Source organism: Gorilla gorilla, chromosome 1, assembly GCF_029281585.2.
Source record: "Gorilla gorilla gorilla isolate KB3781 chromosome 1, NHGRI_mGorGor1-v2.1_pri, whole genome shotgun sequence".
NCBI classification, from domain to species: Eukaryota; Metazoa; Chordata; class Mammalia; order Primates; family Hominidae; genus Gorilla; species Gorilla gorilla.
Genome location: NC_073224.2, coordinates 49,984,666 through 49,997,834, shown reverse-complemented (window position 1 = coordinate 49,997,834; position 13,169 = coordinate 49,984,666). Strand labels below are relative to the sequence as shown.

General features: G+C 45.8%; 1 protein-coding gene across 1 annotated transcript; it reads right to left on the bottom strand.

Moving 5' to 3' along the window:
* Positions 1–6,671: 6,671 nt before the first annotated feature.
* IL10 (interleukin 10) lies at positions 6,672–11,735 on the bottom strand. The gene is made up of 5 exons (XM_004028289.4): positions 11,347–11,735; positions 10,428–10,487; positions 9,979–10,131; positions 8,901–8,966; positions 6,672–7,800 (listed from the first exon to the last, which is right to left on the bottom strand). Exons 1-5 carry the CDS (start codon positions 11,509–11,511, stop codon positions 7,708–7,710), a joined length of 537 nt encoding a protein of 178 aa, XP_004028338.1. The 5' UTR covers positions 11,512–11,735; the 3' UTR covers positions 6,672–7,707.
* Between the last annotated feature and the right edge of the window lie 1,434 nt (positions 11,736–13,169).

The window sequence follows — 13,169 nt, the reverse complement described above, 5'->3', positions numbered from 1 at the left end:
ATAGAACTCTAGGGGCTATAATTCATAATGTGTATTTCTTTACTTCACCAAGCCAAGCATTTCTGAGGTCACCTTCAGGAAATTGAAAGTGGGCACTCAAAAATGGTTGCTTCCTTTCTTTCCCTTCCAAGTGCAGGGACAAACCATTTACTCTTTCCGCCCAGAAATGGTGGTAGGGAGGCAGAAGGCACTGTAAGGAAAAGCCCAGGTCTATGATTGGTACAAGCGCAAGGCATGTCCAGCTATTTTCCATGGTGTTGGCACCTATTGTTCCATCTGGTTGGATGGGAGTATTTTCCCAAATGTCTGCGATAGAGCTGCTTTTATTAAGTATTTACTCTGTGCCAGGAGACTTTTATGTATTCAAGCCTTTATTTTTTCTGACGACACCTTGAAAGAGTAATTATTCTCTCCATGTTACAGAGGAGAATACCAAGCTAGGGAATGTCTCAAGGTCATGTAGCTGAGAAGTAAGTGGAAGCCTGGGCTCAGACTCCAGAGGCTGTGCATGTCACCCTGTGCTGTAGAGTCAGAGGTACGCTGTGTCACTTTCCTTAGGTCTTTTATGTCCCCCTTGTCCTCTCCAGCCAGGGTGCCAAGGAGGCCTCTGGAAGCTAAAGGCTCAATGGCAGCTCAATTCTGCTGGGGGAGGGAGCTGTTGATAATACACAGATAAATGGGAACTGCCTGGAAAATTAGGAGTGCAGATGCTGTAGACACAGGAATGAGTCCTGGAGGAGAAGTCCAGTGGGAATAGGCCTGGTGGACTGGAGGAGTCAGTGGCTGGAATGAGGAACTACAGGCTTGAACAGAATTTAGAAGTCATCTAGTTTAACAGTTTTGAAGCTTTTAATTGAAGGACTGCTGCTATTAAATTTCTCCAGAGACTCTCTGTTTTAAAATGTTTTGGCTGCTTAAAAACTTTTTAAAGAAATAATTCCATTTTCTGATTGCCTTAATCAAAGATGTAATAGATGGGCTGGGCATGCTAGCTCATACCTGTAATCCTAGCACTTTGTGAGGCTGAGGCAGGTGGAACTCTGGAGGCCGGGAGTTCAAGACCAGCCTGGCCAACATGGTGAAACCTTGTCTCTACTAAAAATACAAAAATTAGCTGGGCGCAGTGGCGGGCACCTGTAATCTCAGCTACTCGGGAGGCTGAGGCATAAGAATCGCTTGAACCTGGGAGGCAGAGGTTACAGTGAGCTGAGGTCGTGCCACTGCACACTCCAGCCTGAGCGACAGAGCGAGACTCCTTGGCAAAAAAAAAAAAAAAAAGAAAAGTAAAAGATGTAATAGATAACGGCCAAATATAACTCTGATTGGCATGGGACAAACTGTCTTTCCACACAAAGTGGATGAATCCATCCAGACAGGGAGAAGTGCTTTTTAATGAGCTTGTGCAGACTTATGAGAGGAGGTGTTGCTAAATGCACAATTTCCATGAGGCTTTTTCAAATTTTGGAAATTGCTCAGACTACCCATCACCTGCTATAAGCGCTGTCACTCTTGTCCCCAGGGGCGACTGGCTCCACTGTAGTGGCCACAGGGGTGAATGGTTTTCCCCAAGGGAAACCATTGATTCAGACCTATTTTCTTATTTATTGTTCAGGAAACTGAGTCCCAGACAAGTTAAGTAAAATCTTTGAAGTCACCAAGTGAGTTAGTGCCTAGAAGGGGTATTGAATAATGGAACCCATGTGTCACCTGGGACCCACTAGCCCCTGAAGATATGCAATTGACTGGTTCATTCTGTAGCCAGTTCTGTCGCTTATGAAAGTTGAAAGATCTTCCCATCATTTAAAATTCTGGGTTTATGTTCTTACAATTCAGCTCCCATTTCCTTGGAGTGTTAGGTCTGGTTTTCCCTAAATCGCCCCAGGACTAAACCTGGTTCCCATATTCCACAGTTAAAACTACTCATATGTGTTTTGAGGGGGACACATGTCACAGAATGGGAAGTTTTTGCCACTGAACTAACTTGCCTTTCTCCTTTCCTTTCCTTTCCTTTCCTTTCCTTTCCTTTCCTTTCTCTCTCTCTCTTTCTTTCTTTTTCTCTTTCTTTCTTTCTTTCTTTCCTTCCTTCTTCTCTCTTTCTTTCTTTCTTCCTTCTTTCTTTCGTTCTTTTTCTTTGTTCTTTTCTTTCTTTCTTTCTTTTTTTTTTTTTTTTTTTTTAAGTTTCGCTTTTGTTGCCCAGGCTGGAGTGCAATGGCACGATCTTGGCTCACTGCAACCCCTGCCTCCCAGGTTCTAGTGATTCTCCTGTCTCAGCCTCATAAGTAGCTGGGACTACAGGCTCGTGCCTGGCTATTTTTTTTGTATTTTTAGTAGAGATAGGGTTTCATCACGTTGGCCAGACTGGTCTTGAACTCCTGAACTCGGGTGATCCACCCGCCTCGGCCTCCCAAAGTGCTGGGATTACAGGTGGGAGCCACGGCACCTGGCCTCTTCTTTCTTTTCATCTCTGATCTCTTCCCCTTCCTTCTGCCTTGTGCTTCACTCCCAGGGTGGAAGAACCCATTTGCTTCTTCTCTAATTTCTGTCAGTGGCTGCATGGGTAACCACATTGTCATCACAGATTGCAGGGGCTTCTCACCAGTTCCACCTTCCTTACCTCCAAAGCCAGGATCACAGACAAATAGATTTTCATTCTCCACTGTTTTCCAAACTCAAGTGTAAGGGCACAGAGTAGACATGGAAGAGAGGAAATGGTTGCTTTTCTTAGAGAATAAAGGCTTGTTGAAAAAAAAATCCCATCAAAACCTCATCTCTGTGCTCCCTGTTCAAAACACATATGTACCTTCATACCTGAGATTTCATTTGGCAGTTATAGCAAACCTGGTATATTGGTCAGCTCAGGCTGCCATAGCAAAATACCACAGACTGGGTGGCTCAAACAACAGAAACGTGTTTTCTCGCTGTTCTGGAGGCTCGGAAGTCCAAAATCAAGGTGCTGGCAAGGCAGGTTTCATTCTGAGTCCTCTTCTCTTGGCTTGGAGGTGGCCGTCATCTCACTGTGTGCTCACATGACCTCTTCTTTGAGCACACTTGGGGGTAGTGGGGGGAAGACAGCAAGCTTTCTAGTGTCTTTCTCATAAGGGCACTAATCTCATCCTGAGGGTCCCACCCTTATGACCTCATCTAACCCTACTCATCTCGAAAACTTCCCCACTTCAAGTACCATCACACTGGGAGAAAGGGCTTTAAAATATGAATTTTGGTGAGACACAAACATTCAGGCCATAGCACCTGGGAAGACGTTTTGCTAGTATTCCAGATGAGAAACTAAGCCTTAGAGGAATAAATCTATTAGAGTGAGCCTATGAGAGAGGACTGGGGGTGGGAGTGTGCATGATGATGGCCTATCCAGGAACACTGAGGCCCACCCAACTCCTCCCCTTTTCCCTGCCAGCTCAAGAGCGCAAAACTATTTCTTCTAGATTCTTAAAAGGTTGTGATTGTTTTAAAATAGGTGCACAAATTCTTGGACACTCCTCCCTTCAAAAGGCAGAATCTAATTCCTTTTCCCTCGAATGTGGGCTAGACTTACTGGTTCACTTCTAACAAACGGAATATAGCAGAAATGATGGTGTGAATTTCTGGAATTAGGTCGTAAAATATACTGCAACTTTCTCCTTATTCTCTCTTGCATCATTGGCTCTGGGGAGGACAGCTGCCATGTTGTGAGGACACTCAAGAAGCCCTGTGAAGAGGAACCAAGGCCACCTGCCAACAGCCCTGTGAGTGTGCCATGTTACTCATGAATCCGCTAGCCCAGTCAGGCCACCAGGTGACTGCAGCCCTGACTGTACTTCAGACAAAGCCTCATTAGAAATCCTGAGATGGAATTCCTAGTTGTCACTCCCAGACTCCTGACTTACAGAAGCTGTGAGATAACAAATGACTGTTGTTTTAAGCAGCTAAATTTTGAAGACAGCAATAGATAATTAATACAAAAAGTATTTTATTCTATACTCAGTTCTCCATTCTCCATGTTACCCATGTTGCCAAGCCAGATTGACATTTCTCATGCTCCCAGACAGCCAGTGGGTCAAAGAAGAAATTAAAAGAGAAATTTAAAAACATCTTGAGACAAACAAAAGTGGATACACAATATACTATAAAACCTGTATCTTAATTTTTCATGATACAAACAGAATTATATTAGGAAAGAAGAATGATGCAGTAATTTACCTGTGAAAATGACTTTAGGAGTGTAGGATAATCATTAAGACCACGGACTGTCTTTTAATAGCTGGATAACCAAAGTTAAATTATATAGCTTCTCTGGGTCTCATTTTCACTACATGAAAAAATGGAGATATTAATAGTGCCTAATAGTTTTACCTGATAATTAATGAGCTAATATATATCAAGTACTTAGCAAAGTAGCCAGCAAATGACTTTAGTCAATGTTCATATTGCCATTAACATAAATATCAGGTATACTGGAACAATTATACACATAAACAGATGATAAATTGGAAGTGCAGAGCCTATGTTTTCTCCCAGGTTAACCTGTGATCAACTCATAATTTAAAAAGCTGGGTTAATATGGTTGTTTAGAAACCCTGACTGTCAAATATGATCTACAGAACGTTAGATTATTAAATCCCAATAAAGCAAATGTAACAGAAAAAAATGACTATCAGCTTCCTCTTGGAGAAAACAGCAATAATGCCATCTTATTGCTACATAATACATACCAAATGGCTTAAAATAAGTGACTAGCTTAATAAACTGTAGTTGCTTAATAAATTGTAGCTATCATTAACATCTTATAAGCTGTACAGCTTTTTTTCAGGTGAGTTTCTGTTTGTTTCAGATGCCCACTTCGCTCAGATGAAATGCCAGGCTCAAACTAAAGTCAGTATGCATTGCCTGGAAGGCTAATGGCCTAAGCCTTCCAGGCCAGGGGACTTGTGAACCCTGAAAATTTAAGACAGGTCTCAGTTAATTTAGAAAGTTTATTTTGCCGAGGTTGAGGACATGTGCCCGTGACACAGCCTTGTCACACAGCCTCAGGAAGTTCTGATGACATGTGCCCAAGGTGGTTGGGGCACAGTTTGGTTTTATACATTTTAGGGAGACATGAGACATCAATCAATACATGTAAGAAGTACATTGGTTCCATCCAGAAAGATGGGGACAACTAAAAGCAGGGAAGGGGCTTCCAGGTCACAGGTAGGTAAGAGACAAATGGTTGCATTCTTTTGAGTTTCTGATTCTTTTCCAAAGGAGGCTATCAGATATGCATCTATCTCAGTGAACAGAGGGATGACTTTGAATAGAATGGGAGGCAGGTTTGCCCTGAGTAGTTCCCAGCTTGACTTTTCCCTTTAGCTTCGTGATTTTGAGGCCCCAAGATTTTCCTTTCACAGACTCAGGATGTCTTCTTCAGTTCAGGATGGACAGCCTCAGAGTAGAGAGCTTCAGGCCCCCTCTCCTTATCTTCTGCTAACCTCCATTCTTACTCCTACCCTTTCATCTCAGAATTTTCGCTTTGATGTTTCCCACTTCCTTCCTATGGTTACTTTAACCGAAGTGAGTCAGGTCTTACTGAAAAACTGACCACAGCCTGTCCGCTCCCAGCCTTACCCAGACCAGGGCTGCCCAGGCAGAGCGTGAGGGGGACTAGTGTTTACTCAGCCCATTTTTTTCCTCCTCTCTCCTCTAAGTCACGGGGCTTTGAGTAGGGCTTCCCCAGCCACCGTGCCCCTCCCAGCAGACCGCAGTCAGAAGCCAATCTCACATTTGTCTGGTGGCTCAGAGAAGGGACAGAAAGAGCAGCAGCTTATGTCCTTGGCTATCCTCTCAAGTGGGCTAATTTGCTTATTTTCAACTCTGTTGGGTCCAGCCCTGTTGCCTCTGATCTCAGCTCAAAGAGGATTTGGCGGGAGTTTTTGGTTGTGATGACCAATAACAACCAACTATACGCACTGCGAACATCTCCTAGTGCCAGAAGCCCTGTTAGCTCATTATCTTAATCCTCAGGATAACCCAGGCAATTCGTATTCACCCTAAAAACTTCCCCTGGCCGGGTGTGGTGGCTCACGCCTGTAATCCCAGCACTTTGGGAGACTGAGGCAAGCGGATCACTTGAGGTCAGGAGTTCCTAACCAGCCTGGCCAACATGGTGAAACCCCATCTGTACTAAAAATGCAAAAAATTAGCCGGGCGTGGTGGCACATGCCTGTAGTCCCAGCTACTTGGGAGGATGAGGCAGGAGAATCACTTGAACCTGGAAGGCGGAGGTTGCAGTGAGCCGAGATCATGCCATTGCACTCCAGCCTGGAGACAGGGCGAGACTCCGTCTCGAAAAGCAACAACAAAAACAAAAACAACATCCAAAAAACCTTCCCCTGTTTACCTTTCTAATTTTGGTACCTACAGAATCTCCCCGTTAGCCTTGAAAATCAGCATGATCTTTAAGGATTTAGGAACAAATCTTTAAAGGATTGAGTTGTGGGAAGACCATGGTGTCTTTGCTATTGGCTTTTGCAGTGAGAATAGCTTTTTCTCTGATCAGGTTTGGAGCCTTCCCTCTCTCCTGGGAGGGGGTAGCTGGCTTCCTTTCTCTGAAATGCAGAATTCATTCACCCACTCTCTTTTGTCTTGGGAGCTTTGAGAGAACAATTTTAGTCAGACAAGAGTCAACTGACACCAGAACATGATGTGAATAAGATACATTTATTTATTCAAAATTAAAATCTGCTATGAAGACAGACAAACAATGTAACATTCCCAGAGGAATTGAATAAATTCTAGTTAAAACTGAGTTCTATTAGAACCAAATTTATTTTTATTTTTATTTTTTGAGACAGAGTCTTGCTCTGTCACCCAGGCTGGAGTACAGGGGCATGATATCAGCTCACTGCAACTTCCGCCTCCTGGGTTCAAGCAATTCTCTTGCCTCAGCCTCCCAAGTAGCTGGGATTACAGGTGCGCGCCACCATGCCCGGCTAATTTTTGTATTTTTAGTAGAGACGGGGTTTCACCATGTTGACCAGGCTGGTTAGGAACTCCTGACCTCAAGTGATCCACCCGCCTCAGCCTCCCAAAGTGCTGGGATTACAGGCGTGAGCCACCGCGCCCAGCCTAGAACCAAATTTAGGTTGTTATAAATAACAAGCTGGCCACAGCTTTCAAGAATGAAGTGGCTGGGGAATGAGGTTAGGGGAATCCCTCCGAGACACTGGAAGGTGAATTAATCATCAAAGGGGCTCCCTGGTTTCTCTTCCTAAGAGTATTTGTAGCAGTTAGGAAGCCCCAAGCCCAGAGACAAGATAAATTAGAGGGAGGTCAGGGAAAACAGCTCAACAGCTAGAAAGCATGGTCAGGCTTGGAATGGAAGCTTCTGTTGGCTCCCCAAAGAACATTTTTTTTTTCTCCCTTATGTAACTTATAATTTATCTTAAAACACTCAAATACCATAGTGTGTCACCCTATGGAAACAGCTTAAAAACAGGTGAAAATAATAAATATTGAAAAAAAATTATAATATTGGGCTTCTTTCTAAATCGTTCACAGAGAAGCTCAGTAAATAAATAGAAATGGGGGTTGAGGTATCAGAGGTAATAAATATTCTATGAGAGAGGTACAATAAGGTTTCTCAAGGGGCTGGGTCAGCTATCCCAGAGCCCCAGATCCGACTTTGGAGACCTCTAATTTATGTCCTACAGTCTATAGAGTCGCCACCCTGATGTCTCAGTTTCGTATCTTCATTGTCATGTAGGCTTCTATGTAGTTGATGAAGATGTCAAACTCACTCATGGCTTTGTAGACGCCTTTCTCTTGGAGCTGTGCAGAGAGATAAGAAACATTCAGTTAAAATCCCTTCTGGGGACTAAATAGGCTCCCCTCCCCCATGCTCATGGATGGGCATGACCTTGAGTGCAGAGGCTGCTTGTTCTCCCTCACGCTGGGAAGTAAACCAGAGGATAGGCCTAGCTGCCTTGGGAAAGGCTGTGCATTGACCTTCATCTCCTCCAGGCCTCCCCCTAGCAAGGGGAGCATTCATTTTGCAAAGCACTGTCTTCAAAATGATGCCTTTTCAACAATTTTAAAGGTCACGTATTCACATGATGATTATGCAGAGTTTGATGAAAAGACATTAGAGGAAGCACTTTGAAAGCAAGATGGTGAGAGGAGAGGAGGGAGCCTTTTAAATGTCTGTGTTCTCCCACCAACACACTGAGCAGGCCCTGCCCTGCCACCCTGACCTACTATGAGAAATTCACACCCCCTGATGTTGGCACTCTGTGCAGTGTCTGTCCCCAGCCCACGAGGAGGACATAGGCCGCATGGTTTCTGGGAAATCAGACTGAAAAAGTTCACGCACAGTTGGAAGTGTGAAACCCCATTTCGTTTGGGAACTGACATTCTCAGGCACCTCGGCAGGTGCGAAGGGCAGATGGAAAGCAGGCTTGAACCAACTCCAGGTTAAGTGAGAATCCAGCTTCCTGCTCATTCTGAGTTCTGGGGAGTCTGTGCTGAACCCCCAGGTGTATTTGTATGTGCACATTTATGTGCCAGCTTCCTGCACGTGTGGGTTCAGCCTAGATTCCCAACAAGCTACTTTCTGTACTTTCTGTTTCCTTTGTCACTCTCCCCAGCACACAGCTCACTGTGTTCACAGGCTGGCCGGCCAGCCTAACCCGCAAGCCTGCAAAGGCAGCGAGCAGTCATTTAGAAACCCCCAAAGACACTTAACAGAAAACAAATACAATCAAGGCAGCAGCTCCTCACTGGCTGAGCAGGTCATACCATCTGTCAGGTTCCCACACTCTCTCCAATGAAGAATGGGGCCTATTGAGTCCCCACCACCTTCCATGCTTTGGGGTTGGGGAGTGGGCATGGGTTGTGCTCTGCAGACCCTCTCTGCCACCATCCAAGCTCACCTTATTAAAGGCATTCTTCACCTGCTCCACGGCCTTGCTCTTGTTTTCACAGGGAAGAAATCGATGCTGTGGAAGAAAAGAGAAAGTGTTGGTGATCCTGGCTCCCAGCTCCATGTCCATCACACTTGGGGGACAAGCTGGTGGCATCATGAGGAGGCCAGATTTATCCAAATGCCTCGCCTCACAGCTCCCAGAGAGAACTGAGCCCTGGTTCCATGGCCCTGGGAGTTAAATGTATTTCTCCAGGACTCACTCCAAGATGTTTGCAAGGCTTGGATGACAACCCAGGTCTTGGGATTCCTTCCTCCCCCAGAACTCTACAGTATCTCCTGCAGTGCTGAGCGAGGCATTCTTCAGCCTGTCCTTTTCTGCCTCTCTATCCTGTCCCTCCCCGTTAGTCACAGCCACCGAGGAACACTTCTAAGCATCTGAGGAGGGAAGCTACTGGGACCAAACCCTTCACATAGCCTTGTCCTACAAATAGACACCAACTGATTTTCCAATATTGGTGACAGAACAGGGGAAACCATTAGTAGTGACGGCATCATTTCAGTTGGAGAAATAAATTACCTGGAGGAATTACTCATAGACACTAGCCTGGGGATGAATAGCCCCCTTGTCCCTTCTAAAATGTCAGGGGAAATCCTGTCAGTCAATTGGGCCCTTCTTAGAGCTTTGCTTTCAAAACATTGAGATTAAAAGAGGTGAATGATGTTTCCTCTGCTTGGGAACCTTAGCTCCTAGCCCAGGGTCTAGTTACAAAGAGGCAGTGGAGGCCTGACTGAAGCTCTAGGCTCCTTTTATGAAGAGAGAGGGGAGTAGTTAATAACCCACAAATGACTCACAAATAACAGGAAAGCTGTTTGCAAATTTCACATGTAAATGCCTAGCAGCCACCCCCAACGCCTGCTCAAAGAGAAATGAGCAAGAGATCTGACTCCAGGAGTCTTTCCTCATTTACAGCTAGCTCTGCCAGTCTGTGTCTTTGCTGTGTCTGTGGATGTGAGTGTCCCTGCTGGTCTGTAGGAGATGGTATTCTGGGGGCAGCTGCAAGGGAAAGAACTGATCTGCTACTTACACAGCGCCGTAGCCTCAGCCTGAGGGTCTTCAGATTCTCCCCGAGGGAGTTCACATGCGCCTTGATGTCTGGGTCTTGGTTCTCAGCTTGGGGCATCACCTCCTCCAGGTAAAACTGGATCATCTCAGACAAGGCTTGGCAACCCAGGTAACCCTAAGGGCAGGAGCCAAAGGTGAGTGAGAGATTGGCGGAGGTGGCTGGGAGGAGGGGCTGCTGCAACTAGCTTAAGAGGACAGCTTGGTTCTAGCGATCCTCCTTCACCAGAAGCCTCCCCCAAGGGACTGAGCCCTTTGTAAACCCTCTGGCTGCTGGATGTGCTGAGTTAACATCTTCCCACTTCTCCTTTTCAAAGCGAAGGAAACAGACCCAATTCCCTGCAATCAGGAAGCAGAGCCTCCCTTCCCTTAATCATGCTGCACACTCCCCCAGCACCCCGCCCCTGCTCTCACCTTAAAGTCCTCCAGCAAGGACTCCTTTAACAACAAGTTGTCCAGCTGATCCTTCATTTGCTGCAGGAAGAACAAAAGGAGAATGAACTTGAGGTTTGGGGAAATAACTGAAATGCGGTCTTTTTGACGCCCTTTCATTTAGAGATTTTTTTTTTTTTAAATCAAATTGGCTCTGGCCCAAAAAAATCAAAAGGGGAGTTTTAAAAACAGAGGATTCAACAGTGATGGGACCATCACTTAAATCAGGTCCTCCTCCTCAGAGTCAAGTTATTTAAAAAATCTGGCCGATTTTGAAGGGAAAGCAGAAGCTTGACTCAGTCCTGGTCTTCTTTCTGCGGAGCTACATTTGGCTTTAAGGGACACCTATGTCAACCCTTCGGGGCCTTGAGCCCCCTCTCATGTCCTGTTCTCTGCTTTTCTTTCTCCCCACTGTAGACATCCAGTTTAGCTTGGAAAGATCCCAGGGATTAAGAAGCTCCTTCTAATGCAGGTTTCCCTCATGTAGAGTGCTTCCCTAAACCACTGGTCTTTCAGGTCTGGAAACGCTCTAAGCAGAGGCAATTTAAATTTCCCTGCTGCAAGGCATGGGGAGCATCTTCACCTCGAATCAGACCTTTCTTTACTTCTCCTAGCCAATAAAGTATAGAGCGCCAGCAGGATCTTATAAGTTTCTCAGCACGAGAGAGAACGCATTTACTTTATAAGGCAGCTTTTCCTGCACATTTACTGTATCATCTGGCTTAGCTTAACTCACCAAACCCATGGCTTGATCTAGGATTCTCTTAAGAATTTAAGTTTGGGGGAATAGGTGTTGGGGATGGAGGTGGAGGCGCAGGAGGAGGGTTCTTATAGTTCCAGGAGAATGTCTAGTTCAGGCAGTCCCAGGAAGAGAGAAAGGACAGGAAGGAATCATACTCACAAAGAAAGTCTTCACTCTGCTGAAGGCATCTCGGAGATCTCGAAGCATGTTAGGCAAGTTGCCTGGGAAGTGGGTGCAGCTGTTCTCAGACTGGGTGCCGTGGCCCGGGCTGGCCCTCACCCCAGTCAGGAGGACCAGGCAACAGAGCAGTGCTGAGCTGTGCATGCCTTCTTTTGCAAGTCTGTCTTGTGGTTTGGTTTTGCAAGAGCAAGCCCCTGATGTGTAGACCTTCACCTCTCTGTCCCCCTTTTATATTGTAAGCTCAGGGAGGCCTCTTCATTCATTAAAAAGCCACAATCAAGGTTTCCCGGCACAGGATTTTTTCTGCTTAGAGCTCCTCCTTCTCTAACCTCTCTAATAAACTTAGTTTTCAATTTTTGCATCGTAAGCAAAAATGATTGGTTGAACATGAACTTCTGCATTACAGCTATTTTTAGGATGGGCTACCTCTCTTAGAATAATTTTTTAGCTTCTCAATTAAAAAAAGTTGATTTCCTGGGGAGAACAGCTGTTCTGTGCGCAGAGGCCCACAGCTGTGGGTTCCCATTCGCGTGTTCCTAGGTCACAGTGACGTGGACAAATTGCCCATTCCAGAATACAATGGGATTGAGAAATAATTGGGTCCCCCCAACCTGGGATGAATACCCAAGACTTTTCCTTGCTAACTTAGGCAGTCACCTTAGGTCTCTGGGCCTTAGTTTCCCCAAGTAAAAATGAGGGGGTGAACTAAATATCCTCAAAGTTCCCAAGCAGCCCTTCCATTTTACTTTCCAGAGACTGGCTTCCTACAGGACAGGCAGGGTCACAGGATGTGTTCCAGGCTCCTTTACCCCGATTTCATTAGGATTCTCAGGCACATGTTTCCACCTCTTCAGCTGTCCCCCACCCCAACTGTGCTTGGGGGAAGTGGGTAAGAGTAGTCTGCACTGGCTGAAAGCTTCTTATATGCTAGTCAGGTAGTGCTCACCATGACCCCTACCATCTCTATTTTATAGTGAGCAAACTGAGGCACAGAGATGTTACATCACCTGTACAAGGGTACACCAGTGCCAACTGAGAATTTGGTTTCCTCACCCTACTGTACACCATCTCCAGCACATAGAATGAAACCTTGGATTAAATTGGCCTTAGAGTTTCTTTTAGTTGTAAGCTTCTGTGGCTGGAGTCTAAAGTTTAAAAGATGGGGCGGAAGAAGTTGAAATAACAAGGAAAAGAAGTCAGGATTCCATGGAGGCTGGATAGGAGGTCCCTTACTTTCCTCTTACCTATCCCTACTTCCCCTTCCCAAAGAAGCCTTAGTAGTGTTGTCTTGGATTTGTGTGTGTGTGTGTGTGTGTGTGTGTAGAAGGTAAGGGGAGCCAGTTGGGTTGCGGCGAGGAGTGTTGCTCTACCTGGGGAAGGACCGGGGCAGTGACATCAGGACTTCTTCAGATATCTGGAAAGTCTCTGGGGATCCTTTGATTGAGCCTTCACCTTCCCCTTCCACAGGGGCTTTGCCTGCCATTCCAGTTTAGACTGTAACTGGGAGGAATACTGACCTAGGTGCAGGAGGCCTGGGCTCTGCCTTGGCCCTGCCACTCTATAGTCAGGGCAAATCACTCATCCTCCCTGTGTCTGTTTTTCATCTGTCCCAACAGGGCAATAGCACCTGTCCTCCTGCCTGCCAGGGAGCATTGAGCTTAAGTAGCCATGGACCCAGATGGAGGGCATTTCCAGTGTTCTGCTAGTTCTTCACCTTTCTGCATCAGCAATGGGACAACTCCAGTGGCAGCAGGTTCTGAGCTTGCTGCACTAGAGAAGGCCACTCACTGCAAGGGGTGCAA